The sequence below is a fragment of the Mesoplodon mirus genome (genome assembly GCF_964341445.2).
Source record: "Mesoplodon mirus genome assembly, contig: HAP1_SCAFFOLD_859, whole genome shotgun sequence".
NCBI classification, from domain to species: domain Eukaryota; kingdom Metazoa; phylum Chordata; class Mammalia; order Artiodactyla; family Ziphiidae; genus Mesoplodon; species Mesoplodon mirus.
Genome location: NW_028295181.1, coordinates 100,723 through 123,769, shown reverse-complemented (window position 1 = coordinate 123,769; position 23,047 = coordinate 100,723). Strand labels below are relative to the sequence as shown.

The window sequence follows — 23,047 nt, the reverse complement described above, 5'->3', positions numbered from 1 at the left end:
GTGGCGGGTGGAATCCTCGGTTAGAGTGGGGAGACGGCTCTGAGGGGTTAATGACGTTTTAAGATCTCTCAGCTCGGAAGTGGAGCTGGGACTAAAACCCAGGTTTGGTGACAACAAAGCCTCTGTCCGGGTTTTCCATTGAGGCTGGTTAACCCGTGGGTAGAGCCCAAGGTGTCAGGAGAAGGGGAAGTTTGCACAGGTGCCTGGCACCCCTTGGGTACTCAGTAAAGGTTTGGATGAATGAAAAGCTGGCAGGAAAGGGTTGCCGCTGGGCCCTGGACTGGGGCCGGCGTGGGGGAATGGAGGCAGTGGGCTCTCCCCAGCTCCCTGGTGATGGGTGTCCAGGCCTCCCCAGTCTCACCGGGAAGCCACGTCCTGTCCTGCCGGGCCAGCACTTGGGAGCAGGAACCCAGCTCCCAAGACAGAGGAAATCCATGAGGGCGCAAAGCAGAGGATGTGGCAGGCATGCAGGGAGGGAAAGAGGTCAGCGAGGACTGGCCTGAGGGGAGCCTGACAGGCTGCTGAGGGGCCACTCGGAGGGCGCAGGGGGCTGGTGGGAACTTTGATTCCTCCCCACCCGCACCGGAGCCCCACCTAATGACCAAGATCCCCAAGAAGCGGGGAGCTTGCTCTGAAAATGAACAGAAACCTCAATTAAAAGAGAGTCAGGGGCTTCCCTGGTGGCGCAGTGGTTGAGAGTCCGCCTGCCGATGCAGGGGACACGGGTTCGTGCCCCAGTCCGGGAGGATCCCACATGCCGCGGAGCGGCTGGGCCCGTGAGCCATGGCCGCTGAGCCTGCACCTCCAGAGCCTGTGCTGCGCAACGGGAGAGGCCACAACAGTGAGAGGCCCGCGTACCGCAAAAAAAAAAAAAAAAAAAAAAGAGAGAGAGAGTCAGGAGGCCATCAGGGGATTGCAAAGCCCAGGAGAAGAAGAGAGCCTGAGCGGAGCACCGGTTCTAGGCATGTGGGCTTCAGTAGTTGCAGCACGCGGGCTCAGTAATTGTGGCTCACAATTGTGGCTCAGCCAGCGAGAGGCCTCCAGCCTGCCCGACCTCCCTGCCCCTGTAACAGAGCTCTCTCCCTGGTGTGGGGTCCTGCATGGGGCTCGCCAGAGCGGCAGACCCTCGGGCCCTGGAGACGCGGCGAGGAGGGGAGGCCCTGGTGGGACCTCAGGCCGCTCGCTCGCATGCTTCCTTCCTCTTCCCTGTCTGAGGACACTGCACCTGTTGGCTGTCACCTCCTCTGGGAGGCCTCCCCTGATCCCTCTTCTCTGCCCCTTTTAATTAATTTATTTATTTAGTTATTTTTGGCTGCATTGCGCGTGGGCTCTCTCTAGCTGCGGCGAGCAGGGGCTACTGTTTGTTGCCGTGCGCGAGCTTCTCATTGTCGTGGCTTCTCTTCTTGCAGAGCATGGGCTCTAGGTGCGAGGGCGTCAGTAGTTGTGGCACGTGGGCTCAGTAGTTGTGGCCCACAGGCTTAGTTGCTCCGCTGCATGTGGGATCTTCCCGGACCAGGGCTCAAACCTGTGTCCCCTGCACTGGCAGGCAGATTCTTAACCACTGCGCCACCAGGGAAGTCCCTTCTCTGCCCCTTTAATGCAGTATTTCACTTGTCTCTCTCTCTGGACTAGAAGCTTTTCAAGAGTCCACAGGCTTTTACTCTGTCCCTGTGCCCAGGGCCTGACGTGTAGTGGTCAGTCAGGAAAAGTTTGGCCATGAGCCTAAGCGGCAGGCCTAGACTGGGGTGGATGGGAAGGTAGGAGCTTACAGCGGTTGAAGCACTTTGATGGGAGAATGAGCAAGTTTGGGTAAAAGCATTTTAAATAAGTAATTCTAGGGGATTCTGATGCAAGTGGTTCATAGACCAAAGCAGCGTTTGAGGATTTTGAGTTTATGTTGTGTAAGGTAACCATTGCCAGAAACACATACAAGCTAAAGAATTTGGTGTCCGACGTGCTGGGCTGAGGTGACAGTTAAACCCAAGTGGAGAGTGTCGTCATCAGCTGGACACGGGACTCAGAGGCTCAGATTGGAGACCTTAGAGGGTGATGTGGACTTGGATGGTGCCTCAAAGTTCATTCAGGTAAGGCTTTAACCATGATCGAAAGTCATCAAAGAAAGAAGATACAGACAGAGTGAAAGGCCTTGGAACTTTCCCACATTTAGGGATGGCTGAGAGGAGGGAGACCACGACTAGTCAGCGAGGTATGTGGAAAAACAGGTTAGTTTATGATTGATTGGTGAGAAGAAAGCTGAGGGCTGGAAGGGAGAAGGGGAGGGAGTGCCCGTCCCCAGCCAAGACCTCTTGTTATCTTATTAGTTCTCATTGGCTGCCTATCCTGACCCCCTGGCTGCCCCGCCGGGATGCCTGGGGTGACCCCCCAAAGCACGAACAGTCACTTCGCTCTCCTGCTCAGAACTGCTCCATGATTCTCTTTTGCCATCAGGGTATTCTAAACCCTTTCATTTGCTTCTACAGCTTTTAAACAAATAACTGCCTTATTGAGATATAATTCACATACCCTAAAATTCACTCTTCTTGAAGTATACAATTCAGTAGTTTTTAGTATATTCACAGAGTGCAACCATTGCCACAATCAATTTTAGAACATTTTCATTGCCCCCATATGAGCCCCATTGGACTTGCTTATTGTGGACATTTCATACAAGTGGAATCATATACTATGTGACCTTTTGTGACTGATTGCTTTCATGTAGTCCAATGTTTTGAAGGTTTGTGCATGTTGTAGCGTGTATCAGTATTCCATTCCTTTTTGTGGCTGAGTAGTATTTCATTTTCATCATCTGATATACTACATTTTGTTTATTCATCCATCAGTTGCTGGACATGTGGATTGTTTCCACATGTTAGTTATTATAATGCTGCTATGATCATTTATGTGTAAGTCTTTGTGTGGATATATGTTTTCATTTTTTCATTCATTTTCATTCCTACAGACCTAGGAGTGGAATTGCTGGATCATATGGTAACTCTAACATTTTGAGGATTGTTCAGTGGTTTTCCAAAGTGGCTGCCCCATTTTACAACCCCACCAGCATGTATGAGGCTCCAATTTCTCCACACCTCACCAACACTTATTTTCCGTTATTTATTTATTTATTTTAAAAATTTATTTTACTTATTTTGGCTGCGTTGGGTCTTTGTTGCTGCGCGCAGGCTTTCTCTAGTTGCGGCGAGCAGGGGCTACTCTTCGTTGCGGTGCACAAGTTTCTCATTGCGGTGGCTTCTCTTGTTGCAGAGCATGGGCTCTAGGCGCACGGGCTTCAGTAGTTGTGGCACGTGGGCTCAGTAGTTGTGGCTCGCAGGCTCAGTAGTTGTGGCGCACGGGCTTAGTTGCCCCACAGCATGTGGGATCTTCCTGGACCAGGGCTTGAACCCGTGTCCCCTGCATTGGCAGGTGGATTCTTAATCACTGTGCCACCTGGGAAGCCCTTATTTTCTGTTTTTTAAATAGCTTTCCTAGTGGGTGTGAAGTGGTATTTCACTGTGGTTTTGATTTGCATTTCCCTAATGACTAATGATGAGTGTCTTTTCACGTGCTTATTGGCCATTTGTGTATCTTCTTTGGAGAAATGTCTATTCAGGTCCTTTGCCCATTTTTAATTGGGTCATTTGTCTTTTTATTATTGTGTGTAAGCTTTCTTTATATACTCTGGACACCAGTCTCTCATCAGACATATGATTGGCAAATATTTTCTTCCATTCTGTGGGTTGTCTTTTCACTTTATTGATAGTGTCCTATGAACCACAAAAGTTTTAAATTTTGATGAAGTCCAATTGATCTATTCTTTGATGACTTGTGCTTTTGGTGTGGTACCTAATAATCTATTGCCTAATCCAAGGTCACAACGATTTACACCTGTGTTTTCTTCTAAGAGTTTTATAGCTTTTAGCTCTTACAGCTAGGTCTGTGATCCATTCTAAGTTCACTTTTAACACAACGTGAGGTAGGAGTCACTCTTCATTCTTCTGCACGTGGGTATTCAGCTGTTCCACCACCACTTGTTGAAAAGACTATTCTTTCCCCCACTGAACTGTCCATAGCCCTTTGTAAGCAGGTCTTTTCTTAGTCCTGTGACCTCATCTTCTGTCCCACCACTACTCCAGCTCGCCCCCCATCGCCAGCCCCACTAAATGATTTTTTTTCCCCAAATGAGCCAGGTTTCTTCTCACCTCTGGCCCACTTCTCTACATGCTGTTTCTTTTACTGGAAAATTTCCCTGACCTTCTTTCCCCATCACCTGGCTATCTTCTCCAATTATCTGGCAGGCCTAGGCTTACATGTCTTCCAAAAAGCCTTTCCTAAGCTCCCAATAAAGTTTTAACACAGGTCTGTACTCCCCAAGGACCCTGTACTTCTTAACCCCAAGAGGAGCTTTTTTTGTCCCTGGTACATAGTGGGGATTCAGTAATTATGTTGAATGGATGAAGCCCAGAAGTCAAGGAAGAAGACTAATTTGTACTGTGTGCTGCTGCAGAGAGTTAAGGAGAATGAGATCTGAAAAAAAAAAAATGCCACTAGGCTTTGACTATTTTTGTCATTACAGATAGGAGTTTCAGCAGCGCTGGGATGCCGAAGCCAGCATGGGGTGAGAAGTGAATGCTGGGATGCGGAAGCCAGCATGGGGTGAGAAGTGAATGCGGAGGAGAAAGTGAAGCTTCAGTTACAAGCTATTTGTGCCCGAGTTCGTTTGTGAGGGAAGAAGGGAACTAGATTGGCGCCACAGAACAGCTTAAAAAGACAGAGTCAGGGGCTTAGTTTTATGGGTATGCGTCCATCTGCTGCATTCCAGAGCCTCAGAGAGTTCGACTTCTGATGAGAGGCCCTTCCTTGGCTTCTTATGACGTAAATTCCAGGGCCTGGCCATGATTTCCCCTCCTGCTACCCCCTCACCCCTGGCCTCTAACTATGTGTGAACACACACACCAACACCCTGTATTTGTGCTGACCTCAGCAGCCCAGGGACAGATTCTGGGAATGACCAAGGCCTTGTCCCAAACTGGGCTAAGCTATATCCAGCCCAGGAAAAGACAGCCTATAAGAGTCGTTTGTTTGGGTAGAAAAAGGAACGAACAGGTCTAACATCTCGGCGGCACCAGAATGACCACGTCTTCCCTCTCTGCCCCTCATTCCCTGGCATCCCCACCCCGCCTCCGGGTCACTCAGATAGGCTAGAATGACATAGCTGCAAGGTTGTAATTTTTCATCGTCTTGTTGTCTTCCTCCTGAGCTGCCCCCACGTCCCTGGCATGTTCCTCCCAGAGGTAGATGTGCCTGATGCTGAGCCCACCCACCTGGTTAGTGCTAGCCACCAGCCTCAGGCAGCTCACCGCGTGCCCCATGCTCTGTGCAACGACCTCCTGATCCCGCCGCCCGTCCAGGAGCTGGCCCAGCAAGGTGAGGCTGGCGCAGCGCCGTGGCGTCCCCTCGGGCTCGTAGCCCGGCTCCGCCTGCCCCCTCTCCAGGGCGTGCCTGCCGTCCACGCTGGTGCCCGTCAGCACCGGCACCCTCCTCAGGTCTGCTGGGTGCTTCAGGATGGCCGTCAGGGGGTTCCCTGCGCTAACACTGTGGGTCCAAAAGAAGGACTCGTCCAGACTGTAGGCCTCCCAGGGGAGATGGACCTCCAAAACCTTCATGTCGGTTAACACGGCTCCTGGTGGGTTGTCAGGGGCGTAGGGGCTCTTTTTCTGCGTGCCCGAGGCCTTCTGGCTGTGTCGTTCGGCGCATGGTAGGGGACCCGGTGGTAGAACAGGAACGGTCTGCAGAGGATCGGGTCCTTCTGGGCCAGGAGGGTGCGGAAGTGACGGAGGAGCCTGGCAAGGGGCTCCTCCCTGTAGAAGAGGAGGAGGAAGTGGGCCAGCACCGGGGGTCCCCGCTGCGGAAGAGCTTGCCCAGGAAGCCCAGGTTGGAGAACTCCAGGAGCGCCCAGCGCTGGGACCCCAGGGTGTCCACTTTCCACTGAATGTGGCTGATGAAGTTGGGGGCGCACAAGGCGTCGTCCTCCAGCGGCAGGAAGTACTCCGAGAGCTTCGCGGCGCAGCTCATGAGGAAGGCGTGGTCCGGTGGGAGTAGGGCTCCTGGTAAGAGGCCCCCGCCCCGACGCCGCCCTCGGGGGGGACAGGCCTCTGGCGGGGTGTGGATCAGCAGCAGCTGCCCCACCGAGATCTGGGGGCCAAAGAGGCTGGAAATGCGGAGGACGGTCTCCCTGAGCCAGGTCAGGCCAGAGCCCGCCAGGTGGGCCAGTACCGTGAGGCGCTTCTGCTGCACCTTCGAGGTGGCGCGGACACGGGGAGCGGCGTGTACGGGAGGCCGCTGCGGTCTGGCCGGGGCGCCTCGAGCAGGTGCCGAGCGTCAGCCACGCCGGGGCGGCCCGCGGCGCGGTCAGCGCGCAGGCAGCCCGGGTGGATGCTCTGCGGCACCGGCTGTCTTTCCGCCCTCGCTGCTGGGCTATTTCCCACCCCAGAGGGCAGGTTCAGGTCCTCGCTCCGCAAAGTGTGGGCCTTAGTCCAGCAACATCGCCCCGTTTGGAAGCTTATTAGACATGCAGAATCTAGTGAAGCAAGAGTCTGCATTTTAACAAGGTCACCAGGTGCCTGAGCTGGGGAGCTGCGTCCCCACGGGCCTCTGAGGCTTCTTTGAGCCGGAATTTTGTGGCACATGGTTTAAGTGCTCAATAAATATTAGCTCTTTTTCCTTTTTAATTTTTGGCTGTGCCACTCGGCTTGTGGGATCTTAGTTCCCCCACCAGGGATCGACTCTGTGCCCTCGGCAGTGTAAGCGCCGAGTCCTAACCGCTGGACCGCCAGGGAATTCCCAATATTAGCTATTTTTATAGTCATTGTCATTCCTTTTGACTTTACCCAGCTCATCTTTCCAAAGCTCTCCTTTAAAGGAGATCGACTAGAAAAGGCCCTTCTCCTGGGAGTCAGGAGCCCAAGACTGTTGTCTCAGCTCTGCCACCGACTATGTGGCCTCCAGCGGGTCCCTGTACCCCTGAGCTCAACACTGGTGAACTGGACACGTGGCCCGAAGGCCCCCTCGCCCCCCAGGGTTCTCTCACGCAGTGATCCCCCCCTCCTGCAGCGGCCGCGTTACCTCTTCCCTCCTTCCCCCTCCACACAGAGGCCTTGGCAGGGAGAGGACTCTCGGCCGGGCCCGCTGCCCCTCGCCTTCCCCCCTTCTTCCCTCTGAGCCCCTCCTTCTCCTGATGCTTCTGGTCCCCTGGGGAGCCCACTCCCCTCCTCGGAACGCACTCTTCTTTCTCTGCTGGGTTTTTTCCAAAGGTGAGATTCTGCCAGTCTTCTAGTGGCTCCAGATCCTTCCTTCTCCTATAACTGCCCTCCTGCGGCCTTGGCAGAGGCACCGCCTGGTCCTCCTTTCATAAAAAGAACAGCGTTTAGCCTCTAGTGGTTTCCCATGAGCCTTTCCAGGGAAAGAGCGGGTCAGTCTCCCCAGAGCAAGCCCAGCGCATTCTCAGGATGTCTGACCACTGGCCAGAGTATCCAGGGCTCAAGCAGTATTTGCTGTCTTCCTTACCTTAACAAATATGGGGGGAAATGCAGCTTCTGTGTGGACCAGTGGGTCTGGCCAGGTCCGCACCCCAGCCCCCTCAGAGCCTCCTGCTCTCCGGTGGGAGGTACAGGGCATTTCCAAGACTCTACCTGTCCACACCCACCACACACCCTTAATCCCCACAGTGAGAGCAACTGTTGCTACCTGGGCTTCGATAGCCATCCTGTTCTGGTCGTCTTCAACTTCCCTGGGGACTTTCAGAGTGAACAAGAGCCACAGGAACCCGCCGCCCACTGATGCAGCAGTGCCGGGCGAAACCCTGCATGGCAGCTCCTATAGCAAGAGGGCAGGAGGGCGACAGGATGGCAGGGGGTGCTCCCTGGTCCACGCCTCCACCTCCCGGACTCCTGGGAGGCTGGCCCTCCCGACGGCCCTGTTCCAGCCTTCCTCTCACCACGGTTAACTCACTTCCCAGGCCCACCTGTCTGTCTGACCTGGGAACCTGAGCCTTCTTCCCGGCCTCAAGAGGGGAGGCCACCTGTCCTGGGACGTTTGCTGCCTTCTCTTTTTAGGTTTGTCTGGAGATTCCACTTCCCCAGGGCTCCCCCTGTTCAAATGGTAACAGTCTGCTGGGCCTTCAGTGATGAGGGCCGTTTATCTTAGAAAGATGGCCACCACCCACCCCTACTTTTTAAAACAAAAGTCAAACAATTTATTAAAATAGCTGAACTTGAAGTGTTGCTAAGTGCTAAGCAATTTGGTGCCTTTCTTACTTCTTGTAAAGGGCGTCCTTAATTTATCCCAATCCTTAATCTCATTCACAGACCTTCATTAGAACATGATTCTGGGACTTCCCTGGGGCGCAATGGTTAAGAATCCACCTGCCAATGCAGGGGACACGGGTTCGATCCCTGGTCCGGGAAGATCCCACATGCCGCGGAGCAACTAAGCCTGTGTGCCACAACTACTGAGCCCGCGCTCTAGAGCCCATGCCCTGCAACAAAAAAAGAACACGATTCTGTTAACTCAGAGTAAAAAAAAAAAAAAAAAAAATCCTTTTGTGAGTGGTGGGCTGCTGGAATTCAGGCTGGCTCAGACTCAAAAGCACTTGTGTGCTTTTTTCCCTGTTAGTGTCTTTTCTCCGGAGAGAATATGTTTTTCTGATTGTTTCTAAATGATCAGAGGAAAGGCTCTGATATACCTTGTCTCCCACTCTTGGTCATCTGTCTGCCTAGTCAGGACACAAAAGGAAAGAAATCGTAGTAATTTCTATGCTCCCAAGGCTATACTATTCTCTAATTTCCCCATTTTCATGGTTCCCTGCCATTTTAGTATTTTGGTAGAGGTAACCATGCTTCCCTCCCTTAACCATTTAGCTTTTTGATAAGAGTTACAGAAACAGTACTTATTTATGGTAGGAAGGCTTAAACTTTCCTTGCCTGGATTCCTTAAGTCAGATAGGTCATTCAGATACAAACCACTACATGTAACAGAAATAGGCTTCTTTTTTCTAGAACATAAATAACGTGGATACATATACTGACTGAATAAAAGGCTCTGCAACTATAGCCGGAGGAATTCACCCTCAAGGGAACAGCCCTGTTCCCTCTGCCCCTCCTGTGCGGTTTACCTGTCACACCAGCGGGAGCACTGCCCTCGCTCAGCCCTGAGTTTGACAGGCTCCTGGGAGACCAGGAGAGAGAGAAAGAGGAGTTGGGGTGCTGAGGACCCGCGCAGCAAACTGGGCCCCTCCCCCCAGCTCTCCAGCCTTGAGCTAAGCTCCTCTGTGACGTTGCTCTGTGTCCTGCCACCTGTCCCATCATCAGGGCTACACCCGGCCAGGACTTACCTGTGGGCGGTGCTTACCTGAGAAGCACAGAACTGCCCCCCAGCACGCCCTCCCTCTACCCCGTCCCTCTTGCCCTCGGGGGTCGGCTCCCGACTCTCGTTCCCTCTCACCTTCTGACTTCGTCACCCCTGCAATTACCCTTTTTCACTTCTGCGACGTTGCCACTTCTCCCACTCTACTGGACCATTCCTGGCACTGTAAAAAGGACATCTGCTATCTTCCGGTGGGTAAAAAAAGCAGAAAGCAAATCCCTCCCCGAATTCGTGTTCTCTCCAAATCCTACCCCATCCCTCTGCAGCCCTCAAGAGCAACAGCCCTGGAAAGCTGTGTCGTCATCATCGGTCTCACTTCGCCGCCATTTCCTCCTGCATCTCACTCAGCCCCTTCCTCCCTGAGACACCCTTCCCATGCAGCGCTCGCCAGCCCGGCCTTCCTTTCCTGGTTCTTTCCCTGGCTTCTCCTCTTCCCAGCCAGTGACTGTCGAGCGTCCCAGGGTTCTGACCCAGTCCCATGGCTTTAGGTGCTGTGTACATTACAGGCGTGTGCATACACGTGTGTACATACATACACATATAAGGTGTGTGTCTACATACATCCTTTCATATATACGTACGTTTCATATATACGTGCACACGCACACACACACAGACACACACACACATGCACACACTGAGAACTCCTAGGGCTGATCTCACCTCCAGCTTTGGCCTCTGTCCTGAGCTCCAAATTACCTGACTCTTCACCACCTCCTTTTGGATGACAGGTATCTTACTTTTAACAGAGCCAAATAGAATTATAGACTCTTCCTATTTTCCCAAATCTTTTCCTCCCCAAGTTTTCCCCATCTCAGTAAAGAGCACCACCATTTTTTCCAGCTACTCATGGGAAAAATCCTCAAAGCCTCTCTCTCCTTAACACTCCATGTTCAATCTACTCAGTCCTGTTATCTTTTCCTTCAAAATGCATCCGGAATACGACCCTTTCTCTCCATCTCTGCTGCTACAACCCGAGTCCACACCACCATCATCTCCTGCCTGGACCACTGCCACCACCTAACTGGTCCCCCCCTCCACCCTTGTTCTCCTGCAACCTTCCCTCCACGCGGCAAAGAGGTCTTTTACATTGTAGACCAAGTCATATCCCTTCGCGAACTCCAGACCACAGCCTCCTGGGTCCTGCCTGACTGGCCATCTGTCTCTTTGACTCCATCTCCCGTCCCCCCACCCTCCCCGCCCCTCCTCCCCCTTGGGGGAGGGAGCATCCCTTGGACAAACCAAGCTGTTTCTCAACTCAGGCCTTTGCATTTGGTCTTCTTCTTCAAACTTTCCTCCGGAGACTTTCCGAGAACCGACCCCTCCCTATACTCACATCGGAGCTCAGACGTTCTTTCTCCGGCCTCCAGTCATCGTGGCTAAAGTCGCCTCTCGCCACCTCTCCCGTCCTCCCGTTGCGCGACCACGTATTCTATTTTCCTTAGCATTTCTTTCTACCAGAAGCTATCCTCCTTGTATGTGTCGCTGTCTGTCTCTATTCCCTAGGCTGATGGCCCGGCCTTTGTTTTATTCAATGCCACATCCACAGCACTTCGCACAGTACCTGGCCCAGAGAGCGAGCTCAACAAGTATGCATTAAGTCACTAGTTATCGGGATTATGCGATACGGTGAGTGGTCATCTATCTCTTCCACAAACATGTGCTGGGTGCCAGGGACACAGCAGTGCCAGGAGGACCGGGCAGTACAACAGAGAAGGGCAATACGTGCGCAATGGTTAAGAGCTCAGATTCTCGACTCAGACTCAGACTCGGGCCAGAATGTGCTTCTGCTAAACTTACTGGCCATGTGACCTTGGCCACATGACCCGGTCTCTCTGAACCCCAGTTCCTCATCTAGAAACTAAAGATAACGATGGCTACTCTCCAGTGTTCTTATGAGGATGAGAAGAAATCACCCACAGGAAAATGCCCCGCATACAGCAAGCACTCAATAAATGTCAGCACTTGTGTGCTAACAGTGACTGTTTTTCAGACACGGAGACCAGCACTGCCTTCCTTTCTGTCATATTTGAGACGCCCATCTCCCTTTATTCCTAAATCCCCACCCAAATTTTTACTTTTAGACTCTTACACACTCCTTAAACACTCGCACTCCTCTGAGGGCTTTAGAGGGGGCAAACAGTGGAGGAAGAGGGGAAAATACGTATTTTTTAATTGAAGCACAGTGACGTAAAATGAAAATAAATACTAAACAAGCCCTGGCAGGCCCCTCGGCAGCAGCGCAGATCGGGGTGAGCCGTCTGAGATGCTGTGCTTGTTGCCATGGTGTGTCCCAGGTGTGGGCTCCAGACTTTGCTGGAAGTCAGAGCTCTTCTTCCAGCCTAGAAGCATGAACGTGAGCCCCGGCAGGGAGGTGGAGAGATGGGCAGGAGCTCACCTCTATCCCTCCGGCATCTCTCTCTGGTGCTCCCACTGGTGCTCTCTTGGTAACCATTGTTCTCCCCGAAGGTCAGCAAACTCATCACCCCACCAGCCTCTCCAGGGAGGTGGCTCCACCCAGAACACACTCGGACCACAAGCACGTCTGGTTGGCCCACACACTGTTTTTTAGAAATTTGAAGATTGAACATCTAAAAATTAGGAGAGATTGTATAAATAATTAGACTTCTGGCTTCTCTTGAAAAATTGCAACTTGCTGCCACCCTGGCCTGAGCAGTGATGGCCCCGGTAGCCAGACGTGCATTCTCTTCTTCAGAGTCCACCTGGCTGGTTTCTCTCATTTATTTCTGTCCCCTGAAGGCATTTGAGTCTTTGGCCTCTGCTCTAAGTCAGGTCTTGGGAGACTCGAAGACTATGCTACGTCCTGGTCTTATTAAACTGGGAACCTGAAAAGATGGGGCACAAAGTGACCCCTTGAGTTGAAGGGCTGTGGGCAGAGAGGTAGGAGGGAAATGAATAGAAGATTGCAGCCAAGTGAATAATAAACAGTACAAAGCAGACCGAAGAGATTAAGCAATAGGGATTGATCTTGTATGTGACGTGGACAGCGTTCTGGAGGATGTAGGGAAGACATGGCAAGGAGCAATGGCCAAACCTTGAGGTGAGGTGGGTGTGAAGAAACCACTGCAGCTACATCTTCTTGAAAGCTAGCAAACAACAGGAAAAACTAACCTCCAAGCAGCATTTTTTTCCAACTGAGGGTCAGAATCCATAACAGGTTACAAAACCAACCTCATGAGTCTCAACCGGCACGTGCATCACTGTATAAGGGCAAGTATTGTTTTGTGAAACCGTTAGAATGTAAGCGAAGGTACTACAGATAACAGTCCAGAAAGTGTGAAACCAGCGTGGCTTAGAGGGGAGAGAATGGACACATGTTGGCAGCTGCAGGGCCAGCTGGTGGTCAGCTTTGGGATGGGGTTTCCATGTCCTCTTTCCTCAGCTTGGTGTTTAGGGAAGATCACAGGCTCCAGTGTTCCCACTCCAGTCCTAGCTCTGTTGTCACCTGTGTGTTTGCCTAATAAACTCTTCTGAGTCTCCGTTTCTCCATTTAAGAAATGGTGACAGTACCCCCCATCTACTTCACAGGGTTGGTACGTCCAATAGACTATGAATTACGCCGCTGGTGTGGTCTTATTCTTGCTCGCACAGGATCTCTAGGTGCTCAAATAGCATCCCCTCCTGCCAGGGGAGAGAAGAAAGGGACTCGGCATTAGGATTTTGTGTCAGACCCTGTGCCGGACAACATGTGACAGGATTTGGTTGAACACTAGATTTCAAATGAGCACGGTGGATTTGGGAGTGCTCTGGGAAGTTCAGATATAATTAGTGTAGAAGTCCTTTTATTCCTGTTGCAAGACTTTCATCCCGGATGCAGAGAATTTCAAACATTCCAACCATCCAAGGTCCTAGAGCATGCTGAGAGGGGTCCTCAGTCCAGAGACCTTCCTTAGGGGTGACGGTGGCGGCTGCAGTGTGAACAGGGAACTTGAGTTCTCTCTGCCTCTCAGCTTTTCCCAGCAGATTCCAGAACCTCCAAAGTGGCCCAACCTGAATGGGAGGAAACACCCCGAAGGGAGTGTGGCTAACGCTGCTGCCCCGCCCCAGCCCTATGGGCAGGGCTGGCGGCACCAGGACTGAGGCTCCCTGGGGAGGGACCCACACACCCAGGTAAACCAAAGTCCTGATCCTGGATCCCTTTGGGCTGAGCCAGAGAGAAGGGGTCCCAGGACTGGAGAGGAAGAGCGGATGCGGAGGAGGAAGAGGTATTACCAGGTGCCTCCCCAGGCCCAGCCTCCCAGGGACAGAAGCCCAGGAATGAGACCCCTGTCTCCGTGGGAGTTGATCTGCAAGGGCAGCCCCCGTAGCTGCGGCTGGGGCAGAACCGGGAGCACAGAAGTCCCACCAAAGAGACGTCCAGCAGAGCAGGAAGGGTTGCTGGTTCCAGGGAAATAATCAGGGCAGGGGAGCTGGGGAATGTCAGGGGCGCATCCCAGTGCGTGGGCTCCCCCCCCACACACACTGATCTGTTGTGAGACCTCTTCCTGCTTCCCCTGGGCAACCAGATTCTTCTCCTTGTCCGGCCCAAAACTCCATCCTCGGCCAGACAGAGCCACAGACACTAAAGGCTATTTCCCTTCCCCTTCAACAAACGTGTGGAGCTCCTACCACGTGCCTGGTCCCGGGCTGGAGACCGTGACTCCCTCCCTCCAGCGGTTTACAATCCGGTGGAGACCCTTGCCTGTGTAGGGCAAGAGGGCAGGGACGGCAGTGGAAAAAGACAAATACCTGGTTAAAGGAACAGGAATAAAGAGACGTCGTGGGAGTGCACAAAATAAATAAAGCAAAACAAGGAGGCCACCAAGGCGGCAGCTCATCCTGAGATCTCAAGGTCTGTGGGTCTGTCTCCACAGGGGACATCTGACACCAAGCATTCCAGGGCCCCCGAAGGGGTGGGAGAGGACGACAGTGGACTAGAGGGAGGGGCCGAGCTGGATCGTGAGGAGGCCAAGGAAAGGCCTGTGCGTCGGTGAAATTAGGGGAAAGGAGAGGAGAGAGGAGGTCCAGCAGCGTTGGGGAGGGACGGGCGCTGTGGAAGGGACGCCGCGCAGAGGCAGGGGGCCAGGCGGAAGGCAGACGCACGCCCACCCCGCGCGCCAGGAAAGCGGTCGGAGGCGGCGGCGGCCTCGGGGCGGGAGCTGCCCTCCACGTGCGCTACGTGCCGCGCGGGCCGCCCCCTTCGCGGCCGCCGGGGAGCCGGCTTCCCCGCTCCCGGAGCCCAGTCCGGAGGTGGGCGCGGGACCAGGTCGCCCCCCGGTTTGCGAGTCTGCGGCGCCCGGAAGGAACGCGGGGGCACCCCATCACCGGGCGGCCGGCCCGGGGTGCAGGATGCAGAGCCTGCCCGACCCCACCCGGGGTCGGGCAGGCTGTTCGGGAAGCCTGGGGGCTGAGCGGGCAGGAGGAGGATAGACACCCCAGGGACGTGTGCGAGGCTCCGGGGCCGCACACAGGCGGCGGCTGGAGACGGAGCCCGGCGGGGCGGGGTGTCGTCCCGGGTGAGGAGGGGTTCCTGGAGACGTGGCACCCGGACAGGGCTCGGTTACGCTCCGGCCGCCGGGACTGCCACCCACCGGCCCCGGTCCCGGCCGCGACGCCGGCCCGCCCCTGCCTCGCTGCCAGCTGCACCGAGACACGGACCTCCGGCCGAGAGCACAGCCCAGCCACTGGGGAGCCCGGCGGCCGCGGAGCAGACAATGAGGCGCGTGTCCCGCCCCCGAGCGCCGCGCCGGCCGGCCAATCAGCGCCCACGCCGGCCGGCCAATCAGCGCCCGCGGCCGGGCTCTTTAAAAAAAGAAGGACCGGCGCGGCGCCGCTGTCAGCTGGCTGGATCCCTCCGCGCATGTAAACACACGTTATAAAGGGCTGGGAGCGCCTCCGTGTCCCCGCGGGAGGAGCGGCCGCGGACCGAGCACTCCTTCCCGGAGCATCACTATGGTCCCCTGGCCGCCCGGCGGCCGACCCTCTCTCAGCGTCACGACGCGTCCGCGGGGAGCCGACAGCTGCTGCGCCGTCTGGAGCCACGAAATCCCGTGGCTGGGGTCGCTACCGGAAGTTCGGGACGCGAGGCGGGGAGGGGCGGGGGCGGCCTGGGGGCAGCGGGGGACTGGAGAGTTTTCCGTGGGTTCGCTGTCCTGCATCTCGGTTGTAATCCGTACGTGTCTAGAGTTTTCCTCAAAGTTACGCCTACCTGGCTTGGCGGATGCCAATGCTAAGTGTGAAAATAGTCTTGACGTCGCTCCTAGGAAAGAGCACATGACAGGAAATCAAGTCTAGCGAGACCCTCTAAAGCACAGACCGCACACGGCAAAGAGCAACAACGAGGATTTTTTCTCCCCAACATTTTACTGTGAAACAATTTGAAAGATTCAGCAAAGTTGTTAGAATTTTTTGCAGCCGACTCCTATCTCCCGCACCTAGATTCTAACTTGCTGTCTCATATCCTTCTTACACCGATGACTTTTTCTCTACTAGGATGCCAGCTGCCCTTGGCCTCGGTCTCCATTGTCGTGGCTTAGCTAGGTCCCAAAGCCCTAGACAGATAAGGCCTGCCTTCTCCAAGGACCTTTCGGTTTACTTAAGAGTTTACTGAAGAGTAGCTTTCTCCCCTCGCCGGCCTTTTAGCTGAAGAATCCTCAAGGATGAGACTTCTTTACTCCAGGTGAATCTAAAAGCAGGGCTAGGACTCTGTTGACACCTACCTACAAAGGAGGCCCTGGCAAACAGTCCTTCCGTGGGTTTGGCTGCTTTCTGGATAAAAGAGATCTTTTTTAACGTTGAAGTCCTACTTTCTGAGCTCTCTCCCCTTTTCTGGGGCAGGACATTACCTGACCCCCCCCCACCACGTGTCAAAATTGTTCTTACCTCTTGAAGTGACTGAACCTCTCTGTGCCTTCAGGATCTGCTCTGCAAAATGGGGGTAATAGCAGTACCTCCCAAGCGGGATGGGAGTGAAGCTTCAAGGAGCGAATATACCACTACACGCAAGGCATATACAAGGGTGCCTATGCACAGTAAGCATCAGATGAAGAAGGGCTCTCATTCAGGCTAACCACTCCCAGATCTACATCTCCACTTCTGATTTATACGCTGAGCCTGTTGGGTATCTCTAACTGTACCGGACACCTCAGACTCAACAGGGCCAGAAGTGGACCCACGAGCTCCCTCCCCAGACTGACTTCTTGTTCCCCAGCGATGCCAGCGGCCGCACCCACTCAGGCACGGACCCACACCCCTGAATCGCGCCTCCCCAATTTGCCACTTTTATGCCCTCCATTTGCATCCCTCCCTCCTAATGAATAGCACCACTGCCTTAATTTAGGCCCCATCATTCCTCATCTGGACTATTTCAAGGCTCCCGCTCTTCTCACATCCAGCTTCGCCGTGTATTGCTCGGGGACCACACTTGCCTGCAACACCCTACCTTCCAATAAGTGGAGTCTCCACCACTTGTTAGCCTAGGAATTTGGGCAAATTTCTTGATCAACCTATGTATGCCTCGCTGTCCTTATTTGTAAAATGGAAACGAGTATCTGTCTCGTAGGGTTGCTGTGTATATTAAAGATTAATCGTGAAAGCACGTGGCACAGGGCCTAGGAGATGAAGTAATCAGAGTGTTAGCTTATTATCCTCCTAACTGTTGTTTTCTCACCTACAGGCTGTTGTCACGTTCAAGCTCTTCCCTCTACCTGGAAAAGCCTCCTCCGTCCCCGAAACCCTGCACCCCTCGGGGTCTGACCAGGTGTCCTTGCACTTCCACCACGGCGCTTCCCACGGGGCGGGACGGGACGGAGCGTCCACCCGTGGGCCCGGCTTCTCCCCCAGACCCGTAACTTCCCGAGGGAGGGAAGGGGCTCTGGCACGTAGTCAGTGGTCAGTGGGTCCCGGCTGGGCTGGGCCGTGAGGACGAGCTCCGTCCCCCGGGGGCCGCCCCGCCCGGCCCGGGGGCGGGCGCTCAGCACGGGCTGGGTGGGGGTGGGGTGGGACTCCTTTTCCTCGCCGTGGCGGCGGAGGCGCGCGGCGGAGGCGCACGGCGTGGCTGGCGCGGCGCGGCGTTGTCGGTCGGTGTCGGAGTCGGAGTCGGAGTCGGAGTCGGAGTCGAGTCGAGTCGGAGTCTGAGTCGGAGTCTGAGGAGCCGGAGTCTGAGGAGCCGGATCCGAGGCTGAGGAGGAGGAGGAGGAAGAGAAGAAGGAAGAGGAGGAGGAGAAGAAGAAGGATTAGGAGGAAGGCCAAGAAGCCGGAGGAGGCCGACAACCGTCGCTCAGCCGCGTCCGCGGCGCCGCGAGGATGGAGGCCCCTGGCCCGCGCCCCGCGCCGGCCCTCGGCGGCCCCGGCCCGCTGGGCGAGTTCCTGCCGCCGCCCGAGTGCCCGGTCTTCGAGCCCAGCTGGGAGGAGTTCGCCGACCCTTTCGCCTTCATCCACAAGATTCGGCCCATAGCCGAGCAGACCGGGATCTGCAAGGTGCGGCCGCCGTCGGTGAGTCTCGAGCGGGGCTCGCGGCCGGCCGGCGGGCGGCTGGGCCTCTGCGCGGGGCGCGGCGACAGCGGACGGAGCGCGGCCGGGGTTCGGATCCGGACGGAGAGGCGGCAGCACCGCCGGCACCGGGGTCGCGGCCGTGCGCCGGAGCCCGCGGGGCGGAGGGCGGGCTGGCGCGGAAGCCCCCGAGCGCGGGTGCGGCGGGTGCGGGGCGCCGGGGGTGCGGGGTGCGCGCCCCGCGAGTTGTCGCGAGGAGGAAAGTTTTCAATATGGCGGCGGAGCCCCTGGTCCTTTGTGTGGAGGCGGCGGCGGCGGCCCGGGCGGCTTCACCTGGCGCCCCACCCTCCGGCCCCGGACCCCCCGCCCCGGCCCGGACCCCTGGCGGGCCCCTCGGGCCGGGGACTAGGCGGGGCGACGGCGCCTGACGGGGGCACCGCGGGCCGGGCCGAGCGGACGTGCCGAGGGGGCGTGAGCGTGGGGTTCGGGGGGCGGCCGCCCAGAGGCTCCCCGGCCCCCGCCCCGAGAGCTGCCCGCGGCGGGCGGTGTCAGCCCCGAAGGCGGAGGCCGCCCCGCGTCCCGAGCCGGAGCGGAGGCCCTCGTGCAGCCCCCTGCGCGGGTGGGCGTGAGGGTGGGTGTTCCCGAAACGGTCACCAACGGCTGCAACGTCGACGGAGAAGCCCTGCCGGCCCCTGCCCCTCCCCTTCCCTCCCCTCCCCTTCCCTCCCCTCCCCCTCCCCTTCCCTCCCCTCCCCCTCCCCTTCCGTCCCCTCCCCCTCCCCTCCCCCTTCCTTCTCCTCCCTCCCCTCCCCCTCCCCTCCCGTCACTTTCCCTCCCCCTCCCCCAGCCCCCGGCCGCAAGCTCCGGACCCCTGGGCTGTGCCCACCTTTCGGACCGGCCGAGGCGGCCTGAGCAGTTGGATGGGCCGGGACCGTTGGCCGGAGGTTTAACTGCTTTTCCGACAGTTTCAGAAGCTTCTCCCCGCTCCGCCCCCGCTCCCTCGGAGGAAGCCCCCCCTCCCGCCCCTTTCTTTCTTAGGCTTGCTCTTTGTAATGACGTTGGAGTTGAGGGGTTCTGTGCGTAACCGCTCAGCTTGGAGAGCTGTGTCGAGGGAGATCCCGACTGAGTCTGTCTGATCCCAAGTTCCCCCTCCTCCCGAATTGAAACGTGGACTCTATATTGGAGTTTATCTTGGACTAGTTTGAAATGGAGATGAAATACCTGTCTCCGGGAATAACTGGTCAGTTAGGATGGGGGAGATGATTGAGAATAGACGCCTTTCTCTCAAGAAGTAGGCAAGGTTGATTGTGGTTGCTTAAGGGAAGTGCGTGTCGGTTGGAGCGCAGAGGCCTGCAGAAGTTGTGCGGTGATTGGGGCCAGGGTTTTAGTTGTGGAAGAATAGGGCATGGACAGGTAGCACCGGAGCTTTGTGTCAGCGTTAGGGACGGGGACTATGAATAGTCCGCTTTTGCATCCATGGGCGTCTATTCTGAAACTAGGCAACTTGAGTAAGTTCTCAGTAGCCCAGATGTGCGCAGTCGGTTGCTGGGAGTGAGTTGTCCTCCATGTTGGTATTGTGGTGCACTAGGGCTGGGGTAAACCCTTTATCTACTTTCTTTTCCTATTCCTTTTGTCGGGCTCTTTTCCTAAAAGGATAGTGTTGCTCTGGTTAGGTTTGGCTACTCATTTCAGCATCTTGGCCAGAATATTAATGGTAAGCTCTGCAAAATGTGTGATCTGACTGCCTTTCCCCATTCTGAATGTCAGACAGACGTGATGGCCACCATTTTGTATTGAGAGTGGTACTTACTACAGCCGAGGAAGGGTATTAAAGAGGCACAAATAAATAATCCACAGACATAGCCAGGGCTCTGTTTTGGAGACCTCCTTTGTGTGGAGGAGGCTTGCTTCCTCCTTTGTTAAACAAACTCCTGTGCCAATTGGAAAGAGTTTGGGAGTATTTCTAGTTGATATCACCGCAAAAAGGGAAACCTTTCCAGAAGTTGTAGCTCTTGAAGAAGGGTCTTGTTGGAACAAAGGGATCTGAAGAGATGGAGATGTAAACACAGTCTTTGTTTTAGAAACCGTTTTCTTTTAGAAAGCTAACTGTGAACAAGTGGTTTCATATAGTTGAAATAAAGCAACAACAAACCAAGAGATAAGAAATATTTTCCATGGCGATAGCTCTATTAATGCCCATGTTTCTAGATGATTTGTGACCACTAAGTTTTTGGAATACAAGTGACTGTATTAAAATGGGGATTGGGTTTATTGGTATTTTATTTCTCGGAGATAAGGGGAAGAATTACAAAGCATTTCTATTTTCTTTTGTCCTTATCTTTGCATCTTTAATTAATGGTACTTAATGTAGCTTCAATTTATAGCTGCTTCTTAGTGATGGTCCTAAACTGCTTTGCTACTGAAAACTTGAGGTTCACAGAAATTTGTTTGTGAAAATATAGTAAGATAAATATGATAAAATGTAATAAAATCAAGAAGATGTTATTCAGATCCTGAGTTATAAGTTTAAAGAGGGTAGTAAACAAGCCTATTTTCAAATTACATCAAGTATGTAGGATAACTAGGCTTGTTTCCTGGACTTTTTTTTTTTTTTTCCCCAATTTACAATTAATTTGACTTCTGGTTTGTTACCTTTAAAATGCAAATTTTCATTTCCTTCTTGAGGTACTTAGATTTATTTTTAAGGACAAATTATATTTTCCATGTCATTTTGTGGTATTTGGAGATGATTAATTTTAGGGGTGTAACTATTAGGCAGAAAATAGTGGACTGCTCAGTAAATACTTTTCTCAGTCTCTCGAGTTTGATAGGAATATATGTGGTGGCTTCAGTAATTTACTCCGTTGCTCTCAAACATGTAACATTTGGCCATAGATAGGCAGATTCCACAAATTTCTTCTCTGGAGGTGTCCAGACATTAGAGATTTAAGTCAAACCCCAGATGGCACAATAGACACATTTTTCAACTTTAACTTCCTGTGGTCATTAGTTTGATCCCTTAGGCTTCATAGCCAAAGTGTAAAACTTTCAAATGTTCTAATACAGTCAGTGTCTTAATCAGTCAGTGTCTTTGATTGAGCCTGTTGGTTCCGCCCTTAGAGCATGAAGGAACTTAAAGATACTTCTCTTTGTATGGGGGGAGGTGTGAGTGATACAGAGCTCTTTTACTCTCATTCCAGCCCATCATTCTCCCTAATGTTAGGTTTGCTTGACTGTGGCCTAATCCTCTCTGTTGTTTTTCCAGTTTCTTTGGTGTCATGAAATTTTTCTCTAGCTGTGCTTCCTTGCCACCTTAAACCTTTTAATATTTGGGGGAAAAGCGTATCAATAGAAATATCCTTGAGCAAAGGAAGAACTTATCATTGCTTTTTAAAAATAACAGTTTTGTTTAGACATAATGTATCTACCATACAATTCATCAGTTTAAAGTGTGCAATTCAGTAGTTTTTAGTATTTTCATGGAGTGTTACAGCCATCATCACAGTCAGTGTTAGAACATGTTTCTCGCCCGCAAAAGAAACCCTGTACCCAACTGTAACTAGTTTTTAAAGAGAAATTTACAACTGTACCTCTCGAAAGAAGAACTTTTTTTTCTCACTTGGTAGGAGGCTGGATTAAGTCCTACAGTTTTAGTTTGTGTCTGCCTTAACGTAAAAACAAACTTCATTTGTTGTAGTCTTTGAATGGGTGATTAGCCAAATGTGACTTTGCCAGTGGTAGATTGGTCACACTCACAGGCATCCATCTAGCTGTAATTCTTAGTGAACTAATCAACAAGTTAATAATAGACTCTTAGAATGGAATGTGAGTGATATTGCAAATATATGAAACAGCTTAAGGTTTACATCCCCACCCCCACTGGAAAAGTTTCCTTTCCTGTGGTTGTAGGATTTGTTTTTAAACATGCAGTCTAAACCTTTTTTAAAGAGCAGAATGACTAGAGAATTGCCTTTGAAGAGTCTTAATAAATGTTCTGATTTAAAGCTGGGGTGTTGAGTTCATTATTGAGAGACACTGATAAGAAAAATTAGAGAAAATGATCAACCCTCGGTTTCATTCTTTGTCTCTAAGGTCCTTAATTTTTTTTATTTCTCATTGATTGATCAGTAGTAAATTCATTTACTTATTTGTTTAGTTTGAGAGACAATAGCAAAGTCCAGGATGCTCACAATACTTTAATATAGGCAGACAGAAATCTGCCAGTGAGAGAATTTTCTTTTACAAAGGCAAAAATATCATTGTGAACTATTCAATTTAAAAAAAAAACAAAAAGGAATCTGGTTTATATGCTGTAAATGGGAGCTTTTTGCAGGCTTTGGTAACCTCTCGTTGTTTTAATTGGGCTACATTAAAGTTTGGTTGTAGAAAAGGATAGAGGGAGACCTCATGCCCCCAAATGAAAGTGCTGATTAATTAGGTTCCTGGATTTAGGTTCCACGAAGCCTACTTGTGTATCTCTTGGCAAAGGCCTAGATGAGTTTAAAAACCAGTAACCTGGAAAGACCTTGCTTTCCTCATTGTACAGTCCTTGCATTGAGCTGGTGGTGTGATTTTTCCTTTCTAAGAGAATTAGATATTCTTTGGAGATTATGCTAATATACCTGTTTTATGTGTAGAAGATCATTGCAGTCTCAAAAAAATTTTTTTTAATAATGTGGAATAAATGTTCGGAACTGAAGGACTGACTATACTTTCAGAAAGTTCTAAGTTTGGGTCCCTTGAAGAGGAATCATCAGAAGCACAGCAGTGAGTCCCTTTGGGGTGAGTGGGTCCGTGCCATATCACTGGGCCACTCCCATTTACTTTCGATTACTTAAGGTTTGAGAAACTAATAACTGGATTTTAAAATCTGAGTTGTGAGAAACTTGTCTAAGACATGAGAATTGTATGCAGCTTAACAAGGATTTCTTAAGTATTTATCAACTGCTGTGTCCTAGCATGGGATTAAAGAGAAAAATGAGATATTACCTTTGTACACCTAAAACAAATTCTTATAAAAATGCTTTTTCTGTCATTAACTATTAGATGAGTTCAGTGGTGACTTTGCTTTTTCAGTTTCCAAGTTTATGAAGACTAATGGGGAGAAGCCGCCTCTAGGGCAGTGGGACATTTCTGTTTC

General features: G+C 52.7%; 2 protein-coding genes across 2 annotated transcripts in view; one reads left to right on the top strand and one right to left on the bottom strand.

Moving 5' to 3' along the window:
* Window positions 1–5,195: 5,195 nt before the first annotated feature.
* On the bottom strand, window positions 5,196–10,791 carry LOC309797676 (alpha-1,3-mannosyl-glycoprotein 4-beta-N-acetylglucosaminyltransferase-like protein MGAT4E; the record flags this gene model as incomplete). The annotated part of the gene is given in 5 exon segments (XM_082646125.1): window positions 5,196–5,735; window positions 5,738–5,892; window positions 5,895–6,291; window positions 7,741–7,869; window positions 10,768–10,791. Coding segments are annotated over 5 exon segments (1,245 nt in total).
* Window positions 10,792–17,545: 6,754 nt separating this feature from the next.
* Window positions 17,546–23,047, top strand: part of LOC309797674 (lysine-specific demethylase 5B) — a 72,032-nt gene continuing 66,530 nt past the window's right edge. Inside the window, exon 1 of the mRNA XM_082646123.1 lies at window positions 17,546–17,910. Within this exon, the coding sequence (XP_082502249.1) occupies window positions 17,722–17,910 (189 nt within the window). The 5' untranslated portion in view covers window positions 17,546–17,721. The remainder of the gene's footprint in view (window positions 17,911–23,047) is intronic.